General features: G+C 43.3%; 5 protein-coding genes across 5 annotated transcripts; 2 read left to right on the plus strand and 3 right to left on the minus strand.

Annotated features, from left to right (window-relative positions):
- Positions 1-334: 334 nt before the first annotated feature.
- Positions 335-5,221, minus strand: LOC148592649 (SUN domain-containing protein 3-like). The gene is made up of 6 exons (XM_088534245.1): positions 5,195-5,221; positions 3,530-3,570; positions 3,126-3,269; positions 1,442-1,664; positions 986-1,090; positions 335-454 (listed from the first exon to the last, which is right to left on the minus strand). The coding sequence occupies exons 1-6, from the start codon at positions 5,219-5,221 to the stop codon at positions 335-337; spliced, it is 660 nt and encodes a 219-aa protein (XP_088390371.1).
- A 1,835-nt stretch (positions 5,222-7,056) lies between these two features.
- LOC104571497 (olfactory receptor 5J3) lies at positions 7,057-10,500 on the plus strand. The gene is made up of 2 exons (XM_010218603.2): positions 7,057-7,967; positions 10,449-10,500. The coding sequence occupies exons 1-2, from the start codon at positions 7,057-7,059 to the stop codon at positions 10,498-10,500; spliced, it is 963 nt and encodes a 320-aa protein (XP_010216905.2).
- Positions 10,501-14,556: 4,056 nt separating this feature from the next.
- On the plus strand, positions 14,557-15,494 carry LOC104571493 (olfactory receptor 5G9). The gene is given in 2 exon segments (XM_010218598.2): positions 14,557-15,219; positions 15,221-15,494. Coding segments are annotated over 2 exon segments (936 nt in total). The 5' UTR covers position 14,557.
- A 4,639-nt stretch (positions 15,495-20,133) lies between these two features.
- On the minus strand, positions 20,134-21,186 carry LOC104571494 (olfactory receptor 5AR1). The gene is given in 4 exon segments (XM_010218599.2): positions 20,134-20,264; positions 20,266-20,313; positions 20,315-20,626; positions 20,628-21,186. Coding segments are annotated over 4 exon segments (939 nt in total). The 5' UTR covers positions 21,078-21,186; the 3' UTR covers positions 20,134-20,135.
- A 3,168-nt stretch (positions 21,187-24,354) lies between these two features.
- LOC104571496 (olfactory receptor 5J3) lies at positions 24,355-27,255 on the minus strand. Its single transcript, XM_010218602.2, has 2 exons — positions 26,980-27,255; positions 24,355-25,331 (listed from the first exon to the last, which is right to left on the minus strand). Exon 2 carries the CDS (start codon positions 25,312-25,314, stop codon positions 24,355-24,357), a length of 960 nt encoding a protein of 319 aa, XP_010216904.2. The 5' UTR covers positions 25,315-25,331; positions 26,980-27,255.
- Between the last annotated feature and the right edge of the window lie 66 nt (positions 27,256-27,321).

Consider the following 27,321-nt stretch of genomic DNA (forward strand, 5'->3'; position numbering starts at 1 on the left):
GGTGGTCTGGGGATCTTTCACCCCAGACTCTGTCAGACTCTGATTCCTTGCTGGGCTTAAGGGGGATGGCGTCTCTAGTGCCCAAGAATTAGAGAAAAAGGAAGAATATGCAAGCATTATTTCATTTTGCTTTATTGGGAAACATGTGCATTGTAGAAAAAGCAGAAAGGCTAAGGAACAATCTTCATTCAATCCCAACAAGAAAACAGGCTGGATTTTAGACTGTGAAATTACATTGATGCACACCAAAGCAAGATGCCACACCTCTTCTTTTCTTGCTTTCTTATTTTTAATTAGTCCAAGAAAGTCCCAGCCTGTTTTCTGGGTAATGGCACTAGTTCTGGTTTACCCTCTTCCCATGAAGCTGCACTCGATAAATGCAGGTATACTCTGGGTTTCCCCAGTTGCTCTGTATGAGAAGTTTTATATACTGAAAGGCCTTGGGAAGCTCGTTCTGTAAGGAAAATACGGGAAAAAGCAACAGCTTGCGTGCGGTGTGAAGAGCAACAATAAAATCAGTAGCTCCTTCTGGGAAGGATCAAAGTCTTAAAGTAGGGTGAGAGCAGCTTGTGGGCATTGGCCACTGGTTCCTGGGCTGCTGGGAAGGCCAGGGACATGGGGACATGGGGGAACTCTTGCTGTGGGGGAAGGTGCCCGGTGTCTTCCTTGCCACCAGTGGCATTGTCTGGTTTGTGCCCCCCTTCCCTCAGCCCCTTTCCTCTTCCTCTTTTTCTGCACTATCAGAGACACCAGGCAGGAGCTCCGGAACGCAGGGCATCCTGGTGCACAATCCCATCAAAGTCCTGCTGGCAGGAGGAAGAGTACAAGCAGAGAAAGCCATCCTGGGAAGACAGGACGCCATCGACCCTGCTGCCAGGGCTGATGGTGCTGCCCTCTAGCCCCTCTGCCCAGTGAGCGACCATCCACAGTCTTTCTGCCATGCATGTGCAGGCAAAGCGCTTTTCCTCCCATGCATCTTGCCCACCTGCACTTCCTGCACCTTCAGAGAGAAGGTCTGCATGCCCTGTTTCTCCACATCATACATGAAGCTGCCCAGGAGAGTTTCCTCCTCTCCTTCTGCATCCACTCCCTTGGAGACAGAAAGCAAGGAGAGCAGGTCAAAGACCATCTAGCAAAGAGGAACCGTATACACTGCATGCGGACCTGTCACCTGCCCAGCCTCTGCCTAGGTGCCAGCAGAAGTTGGGCGCAGGCTCCGGTGAAGTGGAACCTTCTCCTTGAGTTTTGAACAAGAGGCTTGAGACACTTGGCCAAAACGAGTCTTAAGGGGGCTAAAGCCATGCCATCCCTGGAAATAGCCCCCTAGGCCACAGCAGTGCTCAGGACAGAACTCTCCAAGCATGCCCAAGGACAAGTAAGTCCCTGTTAGAGTTTTGACCCATGGCTGGAGCTAAACCAGAATGACCTGGCAAAGACTTACAGTCACACTGAAGTCTCTGGGGGCGCTGCTGATGGTCCCAGATGGAGAAACTGCTTTGAAGATGTGTTGCATGGTAAGAGCCGTTGGCTGGATTTGTGCAGGCAGCTTAATGACCAACTGGCCCTGAGACCCTGGGAAAGGCCAGCAGTGTCCTGGGGAAACATCTGGCTGCAAACAAAAGGCAACAGCAAAGAGCAGTGAGGAAGCGCCAGAGCCACCACTGCTAGTCATGGAGGCAGCAGCACAGGGGCCTGTTTGTCTATGGACTGTATTTCAGGTGATAAATGAACGGTGTGGGAGGAAATGAACAGAAGCATGAGGTCTTTTTCCCTGCCTGATAAAGGGCGCTCTCACTATTCCAGAAAAGAGGAAACTTCTGAGGACAAAAGCATAAAACCTCCCAGCCCTACCAACCAAGGTCCTGTAGCTCTTCCCAGCAGCTCTGCAGCTCCCCTCTCTCTCTCCCACTCCATCAAAAAAAGCAATGGACTATGAGCGGTGTGGTAGACAAATTGGGGTGCAAAGGAGAAGCTCCTTCACCCAGCTGTGACCAGGGCTCTTGATAGGATGCTGCAGTTCAGTTCAGTGTCCCTCCTAAGGGGAACCCTTGATTTGTAGCATGCCAAGCCCTGTAGCAGACATTAGATTTCAGGAACTGGATCAATGCTGTGGGCTTGAGCAAGATCCAAGGATGGCAGGGAGATGCCCTGGCATTTGTCCCCCACTTGGCGCCAAGGAATGAAACCAGCACTGATGATTTCTACTGAGATACCTGCAAAATTGTCTCCGGAGGGTTTCCAGCAGAAAGGAACCGAAACACCCTGCATGGCCAATTGCCTTCCCACTCATAGGTCTTGGATGTTCTCTGCCTATCGATGGTGGCACCTGAAAGGAGGAGAGAGCAGCTGAGTGGAGCTAGTCCAGTGGCTGACAGAAAATGCCCTCACCACTCCTGCTGCTGCCACCACAGGCACAAGCGCCTTGCCCTCACCACTCCTGCTGCTGCCACCACAGGCACAAGCGCCTCTAATCTTGGATGCCAAGATGTTGCTTCATCTCCCTCCACTTGGGTGAGCAGCCTAGACACAAGCACAAGGCAAGGAGACTTGACTTGGTGTATGCATACCTGAGCTTTCCAGAGCCCAGTCATATAACAGCAGGTAGTCTTCCAAGCTTGCCTGAGATATTGCCTGCTTTGCTTCCTCGATTTCCTGGGAAAGACATGAATGAACACAAAAAATCACTACTACTGCCTCCTAACAGAGTGAATCTGTGCTAGAAAAAGCAAGAGAAGCCTCCTCCAAGGAATGGCAAGACTCAGTGCTTTCTGATGTGAAAAGCAAGGACTCATGAAGAGTGTCATGGCCCATGGCCATAGTTTAGCCTCTGCAAACTCTTGTCTCTACTTCCTGACTCAAGGTCAGGCTCAGGCACTGCCAACACCAGCTGCTCCCAGAAGCAGTCTTGTGTCTCATCACTGCTTCAGGGGTCAGGGCACAGTTACCAGGGCATGGACATGCCAAAAGAAGACTCTCGGGAGTCCTCCACCTGAAGTGGCCTGGCTGAAGGAGGCCTGGAGAAGGAGCTTTATAGAGGAGAGGCTCAACCAGCAGGATCCTGGAGAAGGGAAGAGGTGCCTAGAGTGAGCAAAAAACCCCCACCAACCACCCTGGGAAGTGCCTGCCAGGGGTCCTGCTCATCCAAGACTTGGTCCACCAAACGCAGGATCACCTTCTTCATATTGCCCATTTCCACGTTCAGCTGAGCCACTTGTTCCATGAGAAGCTGCATCTCTTGGACTTGCTCTCCCAACAAGGCAAGTGAGGTCCTGAAGACAACGGGAAAGTAGATCCTGTCAGAGAGCTGCCCAGTCCCTGCTGAGAGCCTGCAAGGTCAGGGAGGAGAAGATGCACATGTGCTTGGGACCCCTTTTCCTTTCCTTGCTTTGCAAGTGTTCCCCCTAATTTGTCAGGTTTTTCGAAAGGGAAGGAGACAAGGGAAAGATTGGAGGCTGGCCCTTATGCATGGGGGTGCAAAGAGGTGACACTAGTGCTATTGCACAGAACAAGTGTAACTGTAATGTCCTACCGCAGGGACTCCAGGTCCGCTCCAGACAGCCCTAGCAGCTCCTGGAAGACAAAGTCTCTCCATTAGGCACTCCCCAAATTGCTGGGCCTTCCCACAGCGGGCTTCTCTCGAGAGATGCAGCCTAAGATGCTGCTCTGGGGGCTCACTGCATGAAACAGGCCAAGTCAGTGAGTCACCCAAGCAGTGCCAGCTTTGCTCCTTTGCAGGACTTGTCCTGTCCCACAGCAACAGTCACTCACTTGTGCCATTTCCTTTGCCCACATTGTCCACGTTGGCAGCAACATCATGCAGTAAACGCCAGCTGTAATTCATGGCACCAAAATACAGTTATTTATTAGGATTTCTAAAGGCCATATTGTCTCCTCTCACACCAGGACGGCAACAGATTAGCTGAGGATGCGGGGACCTGGTGCCGAGAAAGGATGTGGCTCCAGCCAGGAGCCCTTACCCCAGGCCTTGGGGGAATACAACCATCATCTCCAGACATGCTTGGTGCCCCACGGCTCTTCTCCATTTCCCCTTACTGCACCTATGATGACCTAAACCTGGTTCCATGGGCCTTCACTTCACAGCCTCCCCTCCACAGTTGGAAGGTCTTTTCTCTCACTCTGTCACTGTCTGCCTGGCAGGGACACCACCAGCCTTTTGATTTGGACAGCCTCAGGAAACACTTGGGCCATGGGAGTTTCTACAGAGTCCTCCCGAAAGGGCAAACTGTAAAAAGGTGGGACCTCTGTCCAAAGGAGTCCTTCTTGGTTCACTTCCTAACAATGCGTGCATTAATAGCTGTTTTTAGGCAGGGTGGGCTCCACTTGCACAGAGTATCCTGAGAGTTGTCATCTAGCCCATCAGTGCTACCAGTGACATGTGTCTACTCCTGAGAACTCACCAAGAGTGGCGGGGATCAACAACAGGAGAATTTTCAAGAGCCTCCTCCTGCGCAGGGCAATCTCTTGCCTGAAAAAGAGGGAGCCTCGTTAGGAATGCTGCAAGTCTGGGGCAAATGCCTTCCCAAGTGGACTTTCCTGTTCCCAGGCTGCAGGGAAACAAATTTGCAAGTCTGTTGCCGCTGGCAGAAAGCTGATAGACCAACTCCCAAAAGGCATGTGGTCTGTCAGCGCTGTTCCTTATGACAGACAGATATTTCTGGTTAAAAAAAAAGTGTTCCAAGAGCACCTTTGGAGAAAGAGTTTCCATAATCCAAGGAAATAAACAGATTTTGCAAGGGAAATCAGCTTTCTGGCTATCTTAGTGGTGTGTTTGCTTTCTCTTTTGCTAAGAGGGTGTTTTTCTGCACAATGGGAAGAGCAGGAGGTGTGGCTGCCCACACACATCTGTGAGGTGTTGTGCTCCAAAACGCAAACCACGGCGAAGAAAGCAGCCTCATACCGATTCTCCAGGCACTTGGTGGGCCCCGTGACTTCCTCCGGCAGGTCACTGGCAGCACTGCTGCCAGAGGCGGCTAGCAGAGCTTCTTGCCCTTTTCTGCGAGGAGCTCCTCCCCTCGCCATTCGTGAGGGAGATGAAGGTCTCAGCTCAGCTCGTCCCTGTCAGGCCAAAGAATTTGGCCAGCACACAGCAGGGCGCTGAGGCAGTCCTCGGGAACAGAGAGCCTCAAGGCTGCTGCATGCTCCTTCCGTGTGCTGAGGGGCGACGGGCCCTGACCTCGCAGCAGGCCCCGCTGTCGGGCATGGTGGTGGCTGTGAGGTCACACTGGGGCTACGCATGGGGCCAGGCTCCATGTCAGGCTCTCCTTGGGCAGCACATTTAGCCACAGAAATGTGTTTATTCCTTGCTTTATAGAGCCCTGGAGGTTTCCTGTGTGGGGGGATGAGAGGCAGGGTCCCAGACAGGTGGCATAGAGGGTACAGATTTTCCAGCTGTGGGGTGCCCTGTGGGGCAACATGGGGGCTGCTGGTGCAGGTACAAGCCCATGCTGGATCTGTGGGGCTCCAGCCCTGCTGGGGTGGCAGCAGCAGGGAGCAGAGCCTCCCGGGCCTGCTCTTTCTTGGTAGGCACCCTCAGTCAACTCTTGCTTGAATTTCCCACAGACATTGGGCATGGACTTGTTGACTATCGTTCACCTCCTACAATATTGTGTTGTCTCTTCCCCTGCCACATTCATACTAGGGAGAATGGTCTTCAATTGCTTGATTTCAGTTTCTCAAATTACCACTGCCCAGTGGGTCCAGTATTCTAGCGTCAATGTCTTAGAAATGTGCTCCCATGGCATGAGCTTATGTAATCACAGGGTTGATAAGCACTGCTAACTTGTGGTGTGCTCTGAAATTTCAGTCATGCCCTTTCAAACCATTCATTGGAGTCTTTTAGAAGTTATTACTTGTTATTTTGGGAAGGGACACAATGTACCTACAGCAGAATCCCATGAAATCCAGGCACTCTCTGAGACAATTACTCAGGTTTTTTGGAGACACTTTTTGACAGTTGTAATGAGACCATCTGAGGCTTTGAACTCAAAAACATTTGACGAAAGCTGTCCCCTGAGTCTTAAAAGAAATAAATAATGCTGTGATGCTTTTCATAGACAAATTCCCACTGTCTGTGAAGAACTATCAACCTTTCAGGTACCTTCCGAGCCTCCAGGTAACAGGAATAAGTCCTGTAGTCCTTTGTGTGTGAAGACTAGAAAGGAACAAGCTCTGTGTAGTTCAGGTGAAAGACAAGGAAGTGAAGGATATGTAAGAACATTGCAAAGTGTGCTATGACTACTTGTTTTTTCTGTAGTGGCTGATTCCAGTTGAAAAAAATGGCACTTTGTGAATGGTAAAGTAAATGAGTAGTAAGGGAAAGGAGACAGAGTATTTGATGGAATCCAAGCAATTCCAGTTTTTCATTTTTCTTTGTAGTTGAAGCAGTTAAGGCACTGATATATACTGTGCAACCTTCAGTAGCTAGCTTAAAACAACTAACCTTCAGGATGAATGTGTATTATGATTGTGTTGGCTGTAATTTAGCAGCTTTTAGAGCATAATTTTTCTAGGGAGAAAATACATATTGATTTTTGGTACGTCATCACATTTATAATGTTTGGAAGATAATCTTTACTTCCTCTACTAAAAAAAAAAAAAAGAGAACAAACATGCTAATGACTATGAGCTTCTCATCTCTTAATGTGATGAAAACTACAGAAAAATGGAAACAAAGCCCATAGTGAAGATCACAGTGATGTCAAAGGGAAATTTTGCTTTTTGATTTTTTTTTCCTTCAAATGAATACACGACTGTATAAAGATGTGCAAAATTTCAAAAATGTTTGAATGGCAGGTGTAGTTAAGAGATACGAATCTGAAAGTTCCCCATCTCTGTGTGGCCTGATGTTTGTGGAACAATTTATCAGCCTGCCAAGATACTTTGGCATTTTTGAATCGAACAGTGTTTCCCTGGAAATCTCCCTTACTACCTGCAGAATATGGGATAAAAAAAACGCTAATAATAAACCAACAAGCGAGCAAGCCAGCACCTTAAGTTAACTGAACTCACTGAAATTGCATTGTTTACTTCTTGAGGATGGCTTGGGAGAACTGGACCACAGTGACAGAATTCATTTTAAAGGGATTAACGGATCACCCACCCACCCAAGGCGTTCTGTTGGTAATTTTCCTAGTCATCTATGTGATCACATTGATGGGTAATCTTGTTATCATTATACTAGTTCGGCTTGATTCTCGCCTTCAAACCCCCATGTACTTTTTTCTCAGTAATTTGTCCTTCTTTGATATGTGTTGCTCCACAGCTGTCACACCTAAAATGCTGGTGAATTACTCATCAGAAAGGAAAGCTATTTCTTTTGCTGGCTGCCTCACACAATTGTATTTTTACATTGCTTTTGCAACTATGGAGTGCTATCTTCTGGCTGTAATGGCATATGATCGGTACGTCGCCATCTGTAATCCACTGCGCTACACAGTCATCATGTCCAAAAAGGCCTGCATTATTATGTTGTCTGGGTCATATGTGGCTGGTGTTTTAAATTCATTGATACTCACGGGATCTGCATTGAAAATCTCCTTCTGTGGTCCTAACATCATTGATCATTTCTTCTGCGACGGGCCTCCGCTGATAAAACTGGCCTGCTCTGACACGCACTTCATTCTAGTGCTGGTATTTGTTTTGACAGGGTTCAATGAGGTCACCACTACATCAGTTGTCCTCATCTCCTATGGCTATATCCTAGCCACTGTTCTGAGGATACGTTCTGCAAAGAGCAGGAGCAAAGCCTTCAATACCTGTGCCTCCCACCTGACAGTTGTCACCATCTTCTATGGGACTCTTCTTTTCATGTACTTGAGACCCAGCTCCAGCTACTCGTTGGGCAGGGACAAAATCGTTTCTGTTTTTTATGTGGTGGTGACCCCCATGCTGAACCCCCTCATCTACAGTCTGAGGAACAAGGAGGTGAAGGATGCTCTGAAAAGAGCACAGGAGAGAATAACAGCTTCGTGGCAAAATGACTAAGTAGTTTGAGATTACTGAGTTTGATTTGGAGATTACTGTCTAGTAATGAGAATGTGGTCTGTGTTTTGTTTCTACATCCTTTGCATTGTTGGCCATTTTATATTACGTCTGGTTCTATCAAAGTGGCATTGATTTTTTATACCTTTGTGTCAAGATAGTGCATTTCCTAACAGGGAAAATACATGTGTGTTGATTGAGGGACTACCAAAGACAGATTTGTGAGCAAACGTACTAAATATACAGTTTGCTGCTGAATATGTGCTAGGCAAACATATGTGCTAGGTTTTCTCATGGACCTACTATTTGTTAGGCAAGCCCCAGTCATCTATATTTTGAAGGAAAACGAGAAGACATGGCCCAACACCATAAAACAAAGGCCATTTGCAAGGGATTTAAACAAAAGCCATTTTCAAGGAATTTCTGCCAAGAATTCAGACCATTTTCTTCTAAATCTTCTTTGACCTGTATCTGCTCAGGGCCATTCTCTCCTTTCTCTTCACTGAATGTCATTGATCAGCTCTGTGGATTATTCCTTAATGAGTTTGGTATCCATTCCAGTCATGACAGGGACTCCACAAAATTAAAGGTAATTTCACAGCTGAAACAAAATATTTTTTCACAGCTGCTGAAACTGGCTGGAAAAATTATAGCGAAGGTGTTCTGATATGGGCTGACTGTAATACTGGTTTACTCAAAAGATGCCCAAGTATCTCTACTTCAGCCAGGGGGTGGGAGCAGATATGCTTTCAAAGTCTTTATGGTCCTTTCAGTGGGTTTAAGTCCCACAGAAAACTCGAGGGCAACAGGGCTCAGTTTATTAACAAGGAATGCGTGCTATAGATGAGAGTGTACAGGCAAACACACGAAGCAAAGCAAGACATTTCTAATGAAAGAGAAGGAAATGTTTCCCTAAAGCTGCAGAGAAAAGAGAAATTCAAGAGAAACTTCTCCGTGAGTCCACGATCCATGAAAGGCTGTTTAAAAATATAGTTAAAGTTGCTATTTCCACTGCACTTTAATTCTTTGAATAAATATTTTAAATGAGTTTCTTTAAAAAAAAAAAAGACTAAGTATTGGACAGTGACAATTCCTAAATGTGCTGCTTAGCAGAATTTTTCAATGCATATTTTCACATTTGAGGATGGGCATTAAAAACATGATATATTAGTTGCAATAAAATTAAAATTTCTAATGGATTCTTCTTCATTTTTCTCATTAATTCCCTCAAAACATGTAATTATTTCTATCTGAAAGACAGCATTATTTAACTGACCAAGTTTAAAGTTTAAAAGCTAAATATCTAAATCTGATCCCTTTGTCTCCTTAACAGGAGGAGACATGCATTATTCTTCTAATCTTAAAGCAGACTCAAGGCTTAGCTTTTTTGCATAAAGGCTGAGTTCTCAATTAGTATACACATGACCATTCTCTAAATGCTAAATATGTTGTCTTTCCTTATCAATCATTCCTTATTTTGTATGAAGCAAAAGAAGAGTATATTTTATGCAACAGTAGGATGTGTATTTCATGCTTTCAAGAAGTAGGGAGCATTTTGAGTGACTTTGTCTAGGGGAGGAGAATAAAAATGTTGAATCTACAGTGGTGCAGGTAAGACAATGGGAACAAAGATTCAAAATAATGGTGATGCTATTGTCACCTACAAAATTCCAGGAAGGAATTCAGGCATATCCCATAGAAACCACTCAGTTACAACTTTGTTTTGCAGTACCACCCACTGCTCAACCAAAACATCAATATCTAGGTCAGCATGGCTATTCACACAAAAAATATACACATACATTTACAAACATATATATATGTATATATACATATATATGTATACATATGCATCAGTATTTGGGGGTCACTGATTTACGTAAGTTTTTAGGAGTGTGGTCATGGGAAGACCTAGAGCTCTTCTCTACTGGCCTTTTTGAAGGAAAAGGAGGGAGGGTAGGGGAGGTTGTTTGCCTCATCTACCACGAGGCCTGTGTTTGGGCTCTGAGGCTTTGAGCAATGGTCAGTTGTTCAGCAGATAGACTTTTCAACTCCCATTATAGACAAGGGAGATCTGGCAAGGCAGTGACCGGGGGTTTGGTGATCCATCTAACCAAGTACAGGCTTATACACTAGGTGAGTTGATTAGTTCTCTAGCCATCACTGACTGAGCTAATTCTGGTCTCTAGTGCCATTGCAGATTCTTGAGGGGATGCCACCTAGTCTCCAGCTCCTCTTGCAGTAAGTCATGGGTTTCCCATAAGTCCCATGCCATTTCCATCAGGCATATGCCTAGATTTGGGAAATGGAATCACAGCCTTGAACTGCATGACCTAGAAGAGAAGTCCGGACAGCTGTGGCTCACATGTATGTCCCTACCGTATGGATACATGAAGCCAAGTTGATAACACCTGCTGACTTCTCAGGCAATTCTCTGGATTCTCAGTAATAGAGCTAGAACATGGAGTTTGCGTACCCAAGCGTGGGTGTCTCCTTTGAATGTAGTAAATCACTCTCTGAGCTCCGCTGAATGTACTGACATTTGAGTTGTCATAGGACATTCATTTAAGGCTGGAAGACACAAGGCCTAAGAAGACTCATGCCCTTTTGGGCCAGTAGCTAACGAACAGGAGATGTACAAAGGCTCTCAAATATTCCTAGACGCCTATGTCCAAACAGCTGAACCAAGAGCTACATTTCTACTCGACAGTTAAGAAAGTCCAGACAGTTGTCTTATGAGTACACACTGTTGACAACTGGCATATGAGAAAAATCCTACCTATGGACATAATGAGTCCAAATATGAATCTCTATTTGTATGGTGAATCTACTCCTCTTTTCAGCTGAATCAGAAAACATTGAGTTCTGTTATTTGAAGGGAAAATGGTTTAAGTTTTCAGTTCCTAAAGATGATTCAGGCACTGATAGAAATTCTTATTTGTTGAGAGGGCTGAACAGAGGTAAATTCACTGAAATTATCACAAATACGCTATCAACATTCCTAAGCAGGCTCTTTTTGCAGAATGACTTGAATTCACACCATTTCTTTTCAGCTTAGATATTCCTAGGAATCTCTGGAGCATAGGAAAAAAAAAGTTTGATGGAATTGCCCTCAATCATATTCCAACAGCTAGAATGAGCTAGAGAGTTCATTGTTCTACTTATAGTTATCAGTAGAATGAAAGCACTTAAGGCTCATTCATTGTCTGGTATGTTGGGTCAATATCCGTCTGCTGTAATTCCAGCCATTTGTGCTAGGTGTCTAGCTGATTATTACAGCCTAAGCTGCTTATAATATGTGTTGAAGATATGTGGAGTCCAATGACCTGCAGATTCACCTTCCCATGTCTGCGTTCATCTCCAAGAGGAACTTGTGGAAACGAACTGACTGTATTTTGAATCGCTGCATTTTCTCACTCTCAAGGTGTGCAATGATATAAACAGGTTATCAATATCTGTGATAATAATTTTGCTGTGGGACAGGAATTAACAAAGAAGTTGGTGTCATCCTGCATACATCACTAAGCCTTTAATAGTAGTTTAAAGTGTTATTAGCTCATATAGATTGCCACCCAAGAGCCAGAAGAACACAATCAAAATTCACTTCTCATAGAAAACTGAAATGAAAGCAAAGACATGAGAAACACTTGTTTGGTATAACATCATTCCCCCAACCAGGAGGCCTGTTGCCCACAAAGACCTGTGGACTTACCCCTATAAAGAAAACAAGTTGTTTTCAGTGAAGAGCCTCACCTGATGAAAACATGCATTAGGCTCTAGAGATCACAGGAAAGATTACTGGTTATTGGAAACCTGCGAGGATGGCTTCAAGGGCTACTCCTCCAGGATTAATGAGTCTGTAGTTTTATGGAAAATGGGAGGGAGAGACTTTACAGACAGTAAGGCAAGGTAACCTTCATCAACAGGTAGGTGTGACTGTTCCCTGAAACTCATAAGAGTGAACTCTGCTGGGACTCTTCTCATCTGGTCTAAATCACTGCAGCAGTCTTATTTTCAGCAAGGCTGCTCTCATTTACAGCAGCTACAGATTTGCTCCTCTGTGTTGGTTAAAAAAAGATGAAATCCTTCTTCCAGACTTGGGATGCACTCCAGTACTGTGAATGTGAAACTCCTCATGGATCAGGAATCATGGGGTTTATAGTATGTTTAGTGAGATTGACAAGAAAAGGAGAGGAGAAAATTCAGAAAGAAAAAAGATTAAGTGCACCACCACCACCACTGGCAATTTAAAATAGAGTGCATACACCTATTTGATAGAGAATAGTTCTGCAGTGATTCTTCTGATTATAGCAGTCATCTGATGAGGTAAGACTTCAATTCTAATATTAAATCCATTAAGCACTGAATTGTTTTCTACTACTTCTTGTTACCAGGAACCCATGTTTCACACTTCCCCCAGAGTGTGGCCTGGGGGAAGTGGGCCTGTGGCCTAACTAGGTGCTTAGCTCCCAGGCGATTGGAATTAGACTCAGCACAACTCTGGCCTCACCTGTGGTTTTGACTCCTATTTCAGTTAAAGTGAGAGAAAGGAACTACTGCAGGGAGGTGAGTTTTGCCTAGTGAGGAACGGGATGGGAGAAGCCCTTGGGAATGTCTTGGCCATCAGGATATTGTGCCATGCCACTGCAGAGCTTTCTCTGGCCCATGAAAGCTTCCACAGGACTGATTTAGAAGATCGCCTCTTAAGAACAGTGACTCTGCAGGGACAAGTCGGCAGTTTTGTCTGGACTATTTCTCTCCCTTAAGGCTCTAACTGCCATCCCCTCACAGTGCTGCCTCTCAGTGCATCCCCAGCTCTGCATGGGGCTGAAGCTGTACCTTCTTTTCCTCCATAGACTAGGTGTAATTCACACTTGGAAACTGCTATCCCAGCACACTGAGGAAAGCACAAGGTGCCACTTGATGTTCTACTAGAAACTAATGGGCAGTGATAACACTGTGGATTCCACTTTTGCTTTGGTTATTTAGTACAACTCAGGGAGTTCTTACTCATACACACAACTACCCCTAGCAGCATTAAAATAGGTCACTTCTGTAAATCAGATTTTGTATTTCAGTCCATTTCTGAAAATATAAGGCATGATCACGTACTGTGAATCCACATACTGTGCTACCTCTGTCACGTCCTGTTGAAAGCAGAGAAAAGGAAAGTGATGAGAAAGTACAAAGTGGACTCTGCTGACATGCTGAATAGCTTGGAGCATTGACTGAAAGAGTTTAATCATTTATCAAACCCAGGTAAACTCTCTTTTCCTTCATACAAAGAATAATGCATTGGCTCAGGATGTCACAGGGAAATCGAAGATAGATCTGGAGTGCTCAACTCAATTGCATGGCCTCTGCAATCATACTCAGACACTGAAAACCAAATAGATTGGCCACAACTTAAATAGTGCCTCAGAAAGATTAAATACAGGCTAAAAAGGTGGTTGGATAGAGAGATTCTTCTGTGATACAGGGAATGACAGAAGAAGGATAAAATGCACAAGGGCGAGACGAGCCATATGGAGAAGTTTGACACAGCCAGAGAGTCACAAGTGAAGGGGTAGAGAGAGGAACAAGGTAAAAACAAAGGCAGGGAAGCCTACAGGAATTAGATGGTTTGAGGGGCAAGAGGGCAGACAGAATAGTTGAAGAGAAAAGCTAGCAGCATGACAGATGAAGTTTGAAGCTCTCAGTGAGATGAGAAGTAGGAAGGTCAGAAGATCTGGAATATGCCTCAGTTCTCTGTGTATTGTCATGTTCTCTTTCTCTTCATTTGCCTTCAGACCCGAACTGCCCTCATGGTCTTCCTTTCAGGCCTTGTCTTCCTCTCCCCAAAGTTTCTGACACTCTAGTATTAATCCCTCACTTTCTGAATGAGTGATGAGATAGTGTAATGTTCCCTCACTCTCTTTATCCTTCCTCCAGAATTCATAACTCTTTATCGTTACCTCAGGGTTGTTTCCAAAACTAATAAAGAAAAGCTACAGTGTTTTGACTCTTACTCTGAGGTATTACAGTACCAAGCTGTATTCTTCTGGGCACTGTGTCATTTCTCTTTGAAAAAGCAGAAGAGGAAACAGATGTGGAGAAAATCTTGATTGCAAGAGGTTAAGGACAGAGATGATAATTGAGTCTGTGTCCAACCCCATTAAACTACAGGTACCAAAATGAGGTACTGAAATGGAAGTGTACCTACTGTAAGCTCTACCCATAGCCAGGGAAGTGAGACATCTTCAGAAGTGAGACGTTCTTCAGATGTGCAGAGATAAGTGTTTATGAAAGCTGGGATGCCTTCCATTCAAAAGATGCCTTTCTCCTTCCTTGAACTGTAAAGGAGACTAGCTAGATGGGTATCTTCTCAATGGCCAAAGTGCGGTCAGTCCCTTGCAAATACCCTAGAAATGAATGATTGGTGGGCCCTATTGGTGGAAGATGTAAAAAAGCAAGTTATCCCATTTCAATTTAAAGAGAGAGGGGAGCAGAAAAGGCATGGTTTTCACTATATTAAGTTTTAATGCTCTCTTCCTCCTCAATAGACATGAGACACTGAATGGCAGAGAGGAATTACACGTTGGTGGCAGAGTTCATTCTCGAAGGCCTGAGTGACCACCCGAAGATGAAGGCAGTCCTCTTTGTGGTGTTTCTGATCATCTACATGATTACCCTTTTGGGCAACATGGGGATAATTGTAGTCATCCGAGGCGATCCCCGACTCCACACATCTATGTACTTTTTCCTCGGTAGCCTCTCTGTTGTTGATATCTGTTTCTCTTCTGTCATTGCTCCCAGGACTTTGGTGAACTTCCTGTCAGAGACGAAAACCATTTCCTTTGTTGGCTGTACAGGGCAAGCCTTCTTTTATATTGTCTTTGTGACAACTGAATGCTTTCTCTTAGCTGTAATGGCCTATGACCGATATGTGGCCATCTGTAGCCCTCTTCTCTATTCAGTTGTTATGACTAGGAGGCGGTGTATACAGCTGGTGGTTGGATCATACCTAGGGGGTATCATAAACTCTGTCATACAGATGATCTTCATCATCAGACTGCCTTTCTGCAACTCCAATGTTATCAACCACTTCTTCTGTGATGTCCCTCCCCTCCTTGCTCTGTCCTGTACCAACACCTACATCAATGAGATGATCCTCTTCTCCTTAGCTGGTGTTATTGAGCTCAGCACTGTCTCCACCATCCTGGTCTCCTATATTTTCATCCTTTGCCATCCTGAGGATCCGTTCAGCTGATGGCAGGCAAAAAGCCTTCTCCACCTGTGCTTCCCACCTGACGGCTGTGAGCATGTTATATGGGACAACGATCTTCATGTATTTGCGTCCCAGCTCTAGTTACTCTCTGAACAGTGACAAAGTGGTCTCTGTTTTCTACACAGTGGTGATCCCCATGTTGAACCCCCTCATCTACAGCTTGAGGAACAAGGAAGTGAAGGATGCTCTGAGGAGAACAGCAGAAAGAATTGTAGCTGTACATTGAACAGAATAAACACGGTAGTGCAGGCACTGAAAAATTGCATGTGCACTGAATATAGCTCCACAAAATGGGACTTAATTCATCTAACTCTAGACTACCTCAGATGCCTACATCTCCATTTAAGATAGCCAGCTTAAGTTCTCTATGTAGATGCTGGGGAGAAGCTCACCTTCAAGATACCTGCATTACTTCAGACGTTCACTTCAGGGTATAAAAGCCTGTGAAAGGGCCTCTTGATAAATCACCCATTAGAGTTAGTCTCATATAGCAGCTGACCGTTATACTACAGGCATGCTCTCTTCATTAAGACTTAATAGAGGAATGTACATAATTAGGAATAACTGGGAATTTTTCTCTCAGAGGCTGTGGAATCTCTATCCTTGGAGATAATCACAGCTTAATGGGACAAGGCCTTGAAAAACCTGATTTTGCAAGGAAATCATCCCTGTTGTGAGCAGACGATTGGACCAGAGACTTCCAGAAGTCCTTTTCTACCAGGATAATTCTAGGATTCTATGAATGGCGTTATATATTTAATGTAAAATACAACTTTATAAATACATGTTGATATACATCATGCAAGATATTATTATGGGTTATCTCTGTGTAGATACACACTTCTACTGAGTTCTTCACCATACTCAAATCTCAGATTAGCTTTAATAAAAAGCCATGGCCATCAGCTCAGTATTTTGAAGGATATGAGGCATTCCATTTTTGATTTTAGTAGATAGATGTCTCTATCAGAGAAAATGCCAAATACTTTCTCAGAATGTTGCAAGCTACTGCCTGTGTGTGCTACAAGTCTTCTTGCTGAGTTTAGCACAGCACAGTGAGTTGGCATTTCTTCTTCTCCCAAGTTCTGCTAGGATTCTTACTGTGACCATATGAATACAAGAACATGCACTAAGACATAGAAATATGCCCGCTGGTGTTTGCCTCCTCACAGTTCTTCTTTACAAACTCCATCTATAAATGAGCATTTGTGCTGTCAAATGGAAAATGGAGAAGCAGAAATGCTTATCACTTAACCCATCTCTGTGTCATCAGCTATACGATTTGTTGTGCAAATCCACAGCAATATCCACATGATTGGTGGGTGATCAATGGGTGATGGCTCTTGTCCTTGGGACTAACCGAGAGGTTGACATTTTTGTGGTACACAGGTAAAAACAGCTCCAAAGTGTTTCAGATGCTCTGGACAAGCCCCTTAGCTAACCCAAACACTGCATTTAACATTTAGGGTTTCCATGATTACGGGCTGGCACCTGAGATCCAGCTTCTGTGGAGCTTTTCCTAGGTAAACACAAGATCTAAGTGGATAAACTGTGAAGCTGTCATTTGGTGATAAGGTGATAGGTATTATAAACCTAATAAAGATGAAAATCAAAATGTTTGAATAAGGCTAGCTTATCAACCAGATATCAACCACACTGCTGATTTGCGAGACCTTTGCAGAGTTAAATTGATCTTTCCTTGTTAGTGCCTTTAAGGCTCCTTCACCATACATTGCTCTTCATTTTTTTCTTTCACAATTTCTGCTATTAAAAGTTTTGAAACAATGCCTAATTGGCTTTCTAATTTGCCCCTGGTGGTTTGTTAAAGACAAAAGAAAAAGTAAACACATTATCAGTGCAAGCAGCATCCAGAGAATAAGCACTTAGGCATTAAGCAGTGGGGAAGGGGAATTTGAAGAAAGAAAAAAACAATGAAAACCAAAGAATGACTGAGAAAAATAAAAATTGGCTGTATTTCTTGTTCTGCAGGAGCCAGCTCCTACCAGAAATTACACATCCCACCTCTCACTTTTCTAACTAGAAAATTGTAGGTGTTGTGAAGATTCATTGCCACCAGGGGGAACAGTAGCCAGAGTTTGCTTGCTTGGTTCTTTATTTATTTATTTATTTCACCATCCAAATAACTTCTATTTCTTGAGCAATTCATCAATCAGAGGTAATAGCTGTCCCGGAGAACACTGTCTTAACAAGCTCCTCTGGGAGGGAATTTAGAAATGATTGCCTGAGACTGAGAAGACTCAGATGAAACCTGGACGAGGTTTTGTAACTGAAGCTACCTATTCCACACTGTGGATGGATGTGAGTTAAATTGTCACTAGTGAAATGTTTCCCTCTCAAACACACTGAACCTCAAGGGAAGGATAGGTTTGAGGGACACTGTTCAGTGATCTAGGCCCCCAGTCTAGCATTTAAGACCAGATCTTGGAGTTTTCCAAGGGCAAATGCATTATTAATTCAATGGCTTTAAGAGTCAGGAAAACTGTGGCTTTCATCCTTGCTCTACTCTAAATTACTGTTGAACAGAGTTTTCTTGCTGCCGTGAACAAGGTGGTCTGTTTTCCAGTTCTTGTCAGCTGGTCATTCCCCTTCTTCCTTATACACTTCCACACTACTATTGCAATCCTAGGAATAAGGTTGTGGATACAGGAAAAGCTGTGGACCACCTGAGTCCTTGATAATGCAGGCACTTGAACAAGTATTATGATATGGCCAGATATTGCCATATTAACAAATATCTTGAACAACGGTCAATGGGATTTTGAGGCAGGGCAAGTTAGCATGCAATGGGTCTCCCATCATCCTGCTTTCCAAGTGGACTAACTTTTCTGCAGGGCAGGCCCTGGGGGAACATCATCACACAGTGAATGCCACACCAGCTGAAGCCTTGCTAAAACTGGTACCCTCTGTTTAGGTGTAAGAAAGAAAGCCACTAATTCAGGTTAATCTCCTCCCTTGGTAGCTCCCCATCCCATAAACTTGCCCTAACTCTTCAGTCACAGGGAGAAAAGGAGGGGAAAAGATCCTCCACCATAAATGTGAGGAGGCACATTAAGAAATCAGAGTGGAGAGGCAGAGGCACAGTTTTGGGCAGACAGAAGGAAGGATAATGTGGTGTGCAGCACGAAGTTAGCTTCAATATGACAGTAGCATTGGCACCATGTCATGTTTATACAACTAATTATCATATTTCAAATCTATCACCATATGCACGTTTAAGTCTTGTTACCAGCATTTAAGAAGTTACTGACCATCAGCTGAATCAAGATGATAAACCTTGCACATACACTTAAAGCATGGTCAAGGAGCATACGGATCTGGCCTGACCTGCTGAATGCTAGTAAGAGGTGTGTTGATCCAGCTGGAGTGATTTCTCCAACTGATCAAAATGCCTATATCTCTAGAATTTATTTGTTAATCACTAAGATGTTTTAAGGATAAGATGGATCCATGGCAATTGCTCTCTTGCAACTCCCAGTTAACGCAGGCTGGAAACCCCTTTGCTCTGTTTCAGACCTCAGTCAAACTCCAGGTCTCCTAAAATCTGTGAGGCAAGAGGGCAGTAGAGAAATAATAGTAGATACTAGTTTAAAAAATGATAGTTTCCTGGGAGCCTAGTCAGCCAGGACTCCTCTGTAGCTAGTTGAGAAGGATGAATGGGACGTGCTGTCCCTTGGAGACACCTCGAGCCTGAATCGTACTCTTGATGTACTTGTAAATGCACTGAGAAATGACATTAACAGGGAGACTGCCTGTGAATATAAAGCAGATACCCAGAGAGAAAGAATAGGAATGACTAGCTTGATAGAAGATTGAGGGTGTGGAAATGGATGCACAGAGAAGCATTTCAGTGATAGTTCTCTTCTTTTAATCTTTGCCTTTTTTCATCACATTTTCTTTCATTTCTATTCCTATATGTTGTTGCTAAGAGCAGAAAAGAAGTCATTACCATGGATGAAAGAAATCAAGACTTCCAGGGGTCCTGAAGTCTCATAAAGTAACACCAAACCCAGGAGGGGGCCACTACTTCTTCAAGACAGAGAATATATGACCTCCAATATGATGTGATGAAAACAGTCTCACTGCTGCAAAAAGTGGTTGAGTTGTATGCTCTACACTTCACTTTTTTGCAACAACTTTTATGTGGCTGTGCAAGAAGGGTGCTTCATAATTTTGTCTACAATGCAGTTATGGAATACACATGAAAAAGATGATTCTTTGGAATTGTGATAAGTGAAACTTTTAAAAAATAAACTTCTTTTGTTTTTTTTTGGCATTAATTTCTTTAAAGTCAACTCAAGTGGCTAGGGATAATGCAGTTGGGATTCACCCCACTTTCTCTACCATGTGCATCTTCCACCAAAGGCTGAGGTGAATCACCCACTGCAAATGCCTGTCTCTCTGCTAGGGAAAGTAGAGGTAAACTGACAAATTTAGACTGCTGTATAATTTTGACAGGGATTTGATTAGCTAACCCCAAATTCCAATAAAAAATGCAAGGGTTAATATTAAGAATGCTCGGTGTAGCTGGAAACCCCAGTATGCGAGGGCTGTTATAACAGTTGATTTTTATACTAAGGAAGGTGGGATTGCAACTCCACAGAAGTGCCAAGCAGTCACTGTCTTATATATCTGTTTAACATAAAGAAAATTCATTGCATTTGGGACCATTTCTCTGCCTTTCATTTGCTATTCTTCTCTGTTAGAGATATATTTGATGACTTTGCCACTGAAAGTGCTTCAAACTTCTTTGTGACGTTGGTCATAAAGGTGCAATTCCAAAGATCTGGATACTTTTCTTCATCTCAGATTTATACTATGAGTGATCTAAACCCAGCAACATCTACAGTCACCAGGAGAAAGGTTTTCGCTCCATGACTCTTCCCAAAGCATCCTTCACCTCCCTGTTCCTGAAGCTGTAAATGAGGGGGTTCAGCATGGGGATGACCACTGTGTAAAAGACAGAGGTGATTTTTGTCTGTGTCCATAGAATATGGATGTCTGGGACGGCAATACATGAAAAGGATTGGTCACATGGAATAGAGTGATAACTGTTAGATGGGAGGCACATGTAGAGAAGGCTTTGTACTTTCCTGCTTTAGAGCGGATCCTCAGCACAGCCAGGATAACGATGGTGTAAGAGGTGAGGATGATTATGATTGTGCTGGTTTCCACAAAGGTAGCAAAGCTGAGAAGCAGCACTTCATTGATATGTGTGTCAGAACAGGCAAGAGCTAACACTGGAGAAATATCACAGAAAAAATGGTTAATGGTGTTAGGTCCACAGAAGGATAGTCGAAAGGCGGAATAAGTGTGTGTCAGGGAGCATATGATACCACAATATATAGGATCCAGCTACCAAACAAATACAGAGTTTTCTGGACATAACAAGCATGTAAAGAAGTGGATTACAGATGGCTACATAACGATCATAAGCCATCACGGCCAGTAGAAAAGACTCTGTGACAACAAAATGGACAAAAAGAGACATTTGTGTGGCGCAGCTAAAGAAGGAACTGACTTTTGTTTCAGACAAAAAGTTGACTAACATCTTTGGCACAATGGATGATGAATAGCAAATGTCAACAAGGGATAAATGGCTAAGGAAGAAGTACATGGGGGTGCGCAGACGGGCTTCAGCTCTGACCAACAAGATCATTCCCAGGTTTCCCGTCAAAGTAGCAATATAGACCATGAGGAACACAATGAAGAGGGGCACCTGCAGTGTTGGGTGATCTGTCAATCCCAAGAGAATAAACTCTGTCACTGTGGTGTGATTTTGTTTATCCATTGCACTGGTACTTGTAGATTATCTGCTTCTGCATCACTTGGGAAGACAAATACGAGAGGGTCTTCTGCCTTTTGTATCAAAAATAGTTAACAGTAGTGCAGAGGAATGCATTCAATAAGCTGTTTATGAAATTTCTCTGTGAAAAGAAGAAAAAAAAAGGTTTTAAATGACATTTTGCATCATGGAAATGCCTATTTTCTTTAATATCTACGTAAAGTGAGAAAGTCTAATCAGAAAGATGCTGTAGACGAGTAAAACAGCTTTGCATGATTTCTTTTGGCAAAGATGGCCACTTACCTGAACGGATAGCACTGCCTTGTCTGAACAAGATGTGAGGGACTTCAAGATGTAAATGACCTCAACAGCAGGTCCAGTCAACCGATCAGGAGGTCATGTAGTAAGATGCCACTGATTAAAGGACCAATGTGGAATCAGGTGCCTGTTTGTTCAGAAAGTCACTACAAATATCCTTTCCCCAGGCTTTGTTTTGATACATCACCTACCTCTTTGTTGTATTTGCTGTCATATTTCCCGTGTCTCTTGCTCTGGTTACAAGCTGCATGGCCTTCTGATGCTGTTTTCATAGGCGGTTTCAAGACACCTGGGACTTTGATCCCCAGAGAACCTGAAAATAGCCAGGAGGAGGAGGAAGTCAAGAACACAGGAACAAACTAGGTGCATAGCATAAGAGAGGTATGTTGATACTTGAAGCAGCAAGAAGAGAGATTGCACAATAAGTTCAGTTTTGTTGGGTTCCCCTTACTTTTACCCACTATCAGTATTTGTAGTTCCTTCTTCCCGACAAGTCAGTGAAGGTCTGCGCTGCTCACAGGACCACACATCTACAGCAGGCTCACAAGTTTTGTTGTGATGGAAACGTGAAAGCTTTTAATTTTTCACTCCATTCAAAGGACAAAGTGTCTCACTGCTCTACTTTGATCTGTAGCAGGCATAGCAATAAAAGAGCTAAAGGAAGAGCTAATTCACCTAGTTGGACATCTGAAGACTAAGTATATAGGTTCTCCCAGGCATCTGTGTTCCCTCTAGGATTTTTCTGCTTGGGTACTGTCAAATTAACTAATTCGGATCTTTTCTTTCCACATGGCTGTCCTAACAATCATGATGTCAAAATGTGTTCCTGTCTTACAGAACGACTCTAGAAAAACTGCAGTCCTTCTTTCTCAATATCTCATTCTTGAGAATCCCCCCCAAGGGATCACATTGGGCAGGGGCTTTGCTGGAGCACTCAGCCCTGTATCTATTTCTTGCAGAGGGTTTGCTATGGTATGAATCACTTGCTTTACAGAAAACTTTTTGCCCAATTTATAAAAGAAATATCCAAAACCATGCAGGCATAGAATTGGCTCAGGGGAACTCATTCTATATTAACACCTTGTCATAGGTGTGCGTACATCGACACGTTGTCAGAACAAGGGTGTAGAGGTATGTCTTATAAACAAACCAGGTTGAATCTTCACAGTTGAAACATTTGGACATTAGATCACTGAAAGGAGTTCCTGGAGAGCAAATGCGTTGAGGGTCTCTGGGATTGTGGTGCTGAAAACACACGGTAAAACAGCCAATGGCAGTGGCTGGTGAACAACTTTGGATTGGAGGGTAAATGTTGTGGTGTGAACATGTTGAAGCAGCACTTTTAACATGAAAAGTGGCTTCATTGTCAGTCATGATGCAAAGACTTGTTTGTAAGAAAGAGGAGGTAGGAGAATAGAGCACAGTCTTGTGTTCCTCTGCGTAAATGGTTTCACTCCGAGAGATGACATGCCTCAGGCATCAGAGGATAAAACGCACAATTTAAATCCTGATAGCAGTGAAATCTGCTTATTTAATCTGGCAACTTCCCTAGCTCAAAATACTATAAATGGTAGGAAGCTTCTTTTCCTTGCAGTCCTGAAGCAGCACAGGGATGGCGTGAACCAATGAGTCAGAGACTTTGTATGGTCCTTAAAAATCTGATACTCAACAGTCTGGGTCGGATATGGTTAGTCTGCATCATGTCTGAAGTCCTCCTTTCTTCACTGTAGGCATCTAAAATGTACATGTGCTCACCTAAGTGGGTTACCCTATTTTCCTTCTGTTAGTAAGAGAGGAAAAAATGTATTTAGTGCAAAGACATTGGTGTAATACATCTCCTTGTAAAGAAAAAGTCTGTATTAAGAAGAGGTAAACTGCAACTTGGGAGTACCTATATACCCTTAGGCACATCTTTTTACCACTATAATCCTAGAGAGCACTTTAACTGGCAAGTATTCCCCATGGCTTCACTTCTCCTTATCCACCAAGCAACCGCCCGGCATTAACAGCAACAGTTGTAGTCTTCTTCTCTAAGGTTCTTGCCATACAACCTTGCTCAGGGATGTCAGCTATTGACAAATAATGAAATTACATTAGAGAGACCCAGATTTATTCCATCATTTTTTTCAAAGAAGCAGCCTTGGTGTAAGGGAGATGTGTATGTCCGGAGGGGATTCACGCCTTAAATGGGCTGTTTGTGGTTGCACATATTTGATCCCATTAGCTCAAACTGGCATCTACCTTCAGTGTTTTGAATGCTGCCTTACAAGTCTATTAGCCTTTATTTAAGGAGTACAGAAAGAGTATTTAAAAGCAGCATACAGGATTCCTAGTGAATCCAAAGTGTAGATACAGCTGCTCTCTGAACAGCATCACAGGCATAATACTCCCTAGGTACTACAAGAAGAGAAATTCAGTTCTGCTTATAAATTAGGGCCTGCTAAGCACATTTCACATCACACTGCTAAATGGAGGGGCTTGAGCTGGACTGAGAAAATTTTGCTTTGTGGGTTTTTTTCAGTGCCGTCACCAAGGCCATTTCTATCGTCCTAATTCTGCCTGCTCAACTGGTACAGCACCCTCATATTTCTGTATATAAGTTTCCTGTATATTCCCCCCTCCCCATCCCACAAAGTCTTCAGTTCTCCTGGAACTTCTTCGTGGAAGAATCATTGCTTAAATTATTGCAACTTCTTAGGAAACCAGTCCTAAGAGGGAAAATCCTTATGAGCTTATTTTGACCAGCTCATATGATATTGCAAGACCTTTCACAAAATAAATCACGAGATGTCAAGGAAAGATCTATAAGAGAGGCCCCTAATGACTGGATGTTAGCAACAGTCTATCTCAGTAGATTTTAACTAATTTGCTGCTTTTTTTGTAAATATACGTGATTCCTTACAACTGCAGATGACTAGCATAAAACTCACAGTGCTCTTAATTATATCATCTGTTTGGAGCGAGTTCAGTGAGCAGCTGAACTCCCAAAGATGCAATTTGCTGTTGCTTTCTTAAGTGCCTCCTTCACCTCCTTGTTCCTCAAGCTATAGATCAGAGGGTTGAGCATGGGGACTATAATGGTATAAAATACAGCAGTGACTTTCTCAATTTCCAGGGAGTACTTGGACCCCGGCTGCATGTGGCTCAGTCCTGCAGGCACATAGAACAAGGTAACAGTCATAAGGTGGGAGGCACATGTGGAGAAGGCCTTGTGCCTTCCTTCTGAAGACCTAATCTTGAGGATGCAGAGGAGGACACGCACGTATGAGAGGATGATGACCAGCAGCATAGACATAGAAATGGCCCCATTGAATGTTACAAGTAAAATCTCATTGAAACGGCCATCCGAGCAGGTGAGTTTCAGCAGAGGGTTAGTGTCACAAAAGTAGTGGTTGATGACATTAGGCCCACAGAAAGGAAGCTGCAGCAAGCAACACGTTTGCATTAGCGAGTTCAAAATACCCCCCAGGTATGACGCAGCCACCAGCCGAATACAGAGTCTCTTTGGCATAGATGTAGCGTAGAGAAGCGGGATACAAATAGCCATGTAGCGGTCATACGCCATCACAGCCAGCAAGAACACTTCTGTAGTCACAAACACAAGGAAGGAGAAATGCTGGGCAAAACATGCTGAGTAAGGAATGGCTTTGTTTTCCACTAAGAAGCCAATTAAAATTCTTGGAGAAAAGACAGAGGAATAGCAAAGATCAACAAAAGACAAATTGCAGAGGAAGAAGTACATGGGAGTGTGCAGCTTGGGGGTTATCCTGATCAGGGTCACCATCCCAAGATTGCCTATGAGAGTGATGAAATAAATCACTAAGAAGATGATGAAGAGAGGAAGCTGCAGCTCTAGCTTGTCTGTCAGTCCTAGGAGTATGAACTCTGTCACCAAAGTGCTATTGTCTTTAGCCACGTTTATCATATTTCAGGATAGTATACCTGTTGGAATGAGGAAAACAGTATGAAATGAGATAGCAGTCGCATGTACATATGATGCCACGATCTTTACATTATCCTCAAAAAAGTACAAAGCTTTGATGCTTTCTGTAGCACCTACCTATGGTTAAATTCTGAGCAAATCCCCAGGGGCTGAGTAACTATTCTGAAGTCTTCCAGGGGCTGGAACTGGTCTGTAATCCAAGTAGGTGTTAAAAGGTGATGATATGATATTTGAGACAAATAATGGGAAAACAAAGATGAGAAAAGTAGAGCTAAACACAGAAATACCTGCAGCAAACTATGTGTCACCACATGGGTCATTTTTTTTTCCACTTGAAGCATCCCTGAGGTTCCCTTTTTTAAAAAAAAATTTGCAGTATATCAAAACCTCTTGCAATTGCTCAGCAGTCTTCTGCTTTTCAAAGACATTTGTGACAGCTTTTGTTAGGGCATCATTAAGCCCTCCTGCAATATGGTATGCTATTGTTTTGCCTTTATACAATAGTGTCCTAAAGCATGGGAGGAGACACTGGGAGCGCTCGATACTTTTGCTCAGATAAAAGGCACATCAGTGAAACTATGTCTTGGTTGTCATCCTTTTAGTACCCATCAGTGTAGCTAATATGTGTTTGAGGTACATCTTTACACTCCCCCTCTATAGGAAACTACATTTGACTTCAAGTTGCACAACAGACGCTGTTTTCACTTTAAAATTCTCTCCATGCTCCAACATATCATAAATGTTTCTCTGTGCTGCAGAGAAACAGCTGCAGCTGTTCTTCACTTCCACCCACTCAATGAACACATTTTTTTTCTCTGAGGGAATTTGAGCATCCTCATCATATGGAAAGATCCATGATCTATTATTCTCCCTCCTGTTATTAATACTATTTTAAGTGTACACAAACATAATGCTGAAACCAAGGTCTTTTCTTCTGCAAACAATAAGTAATTTTACTGCATGGCCAGAAGTGAAAAGTTGTTCTCATTGCTGAAACACATTTTTATTCTGTTCAGAAAATAAAAAATCTAGGGCCATACTGGCAAAAATCACTGTGACTGACACGGCTCAGACCTGTGTAATGCTCCTGGCAAAGCTGCAGGTTTCCAGCATGACCCTGGATCCTTTGCGTAGTCCTGTTCTTGTGCCTTTCCGCTGTCTTTTCTGCTCAGTCTACATTCTCGGTCTAGGACAGGAGACCAGCTATTCAAATGCTTTCACAGAGGTGTTGTTATATTTAAAGTGATGTCTAGCAATTAGAATAAGAACTTCAGTCATATGGAAAACTTACAGTGTAGGTGTATCCCAATAATAAGCTTTTGCTGCAAAACAATGAATTTTCAAACTTGAAGATTGTACAATCAAATCTTATTCTAGAGCTGAAGCGTATGCCAAGAATCCATCTCTATAATTCTCTAGTCTTACCTGGCATCTGGATGAGCCCTTCCGAACCAGATCTGAATTACACATGATAGGTATGCTGTATTCTAAGATAGAAAGAAGAAATACAGTCCATTTTGTCTCTGTTTTTAAAACGATTCTAATGTAACATGAGGAGAGAAGGGAAGTTTGCAAGCTGATACCTGAAAAGAAAGAAAATCATCATTTCAGCTCCAGTGGCAAGAAGCAGCAATGAATCACACCAACCTTTTGGCCAGAATGGTTGACTTTGCCCCCAAAAGGCTTGTGCAGGGAGACAGCTTCTGGGTACACTTACTTATTTGGTCCTCATGGGCAGAATCCCTGAAGGAGAGTTCAGCAAAGATTTTCAGGACAGTCACAAAGGGGATCATTAGAAACTCTCTGAATTTGAAGAAAGTACAGAGTTAGGCTTTATCCTCAGCAGCTAATTATATAGAAAGGGCTCATTAACCTTTCTTTGCTTAGTTCTGATGTGGGATAAAAATAAAATCTTCATGTTGTGAAGTCACAGGTCAGAAAGGAGCCATAAGACTATTCCATAAACAGTTGAATTGGATGTTGAGATTT

This window comes from Tinamus guttatus, unplaced genomic scaffold, assembly GCF_059628265.1.
Source record: "Tinamus guttatus ecotype Peru unplaced genomic scaffold, ASM5962826v1 Tinamus_guttatus_pri_ptg000546l, whole genome shotgun sequence".
Classification (NCBI taxonomy): domain Eukaryota; kingdom Metazoa; phylum Chordata; class Aves; order Tinamiformes; family Tinamidae; genus Tinamus; species Tinamus guttatus.

What these genes read in the sequence shown, in the direction of transcription:
- LOC148592649 (XM_088534245.1), bottom strand. Translation starts at nt 5,221, where the DNA reads ATGCCCGACAGCGGGGCCTGCTGCGAG. An exon ending in GCGGACCTGGAGTCCCTGCG is followed by an intron (nt 3,270 to 3,529) that starts GTAGGACATTAC and finishes CGTTGTCTTCAG; the next exon opens with GACCTCACTTGCCTTGTTGG. An exon ending in CCAGAGACTTCAGTGTGACT is followed by an intron (nt 1,091 to 1,441) that starts GTAAGTCTTTGC and finishes TCTGTCTCCAAG; the next exon opens with GGAGTGGATGCAGAAGGAGA.
- LOC104571497 (XM_010218603.2), top strand. Translation starts at nt 7,057, where the DNA reads ATGGCTTGGGAGAACTGGACCACAGTGACAGAATTCATTTTAAAGGGA. An exon ending in AAGGATGCTCTGAAAAGAGC is followed by an intron (nt 7,968 to 10,448) that starts ACAGGAGAGAAT and finishes TGGATTCTCAGT; the next exon opens with AATAGAGCTAGAACATGGAG.
- LOC104571496 (XM_010218602.2), bottom strand. Translation starts at nt 25,314, where the DNA reads ATGATAAACGTGGCTAAAGACAATAGCACTTTGGTGACAGAGTTCATA.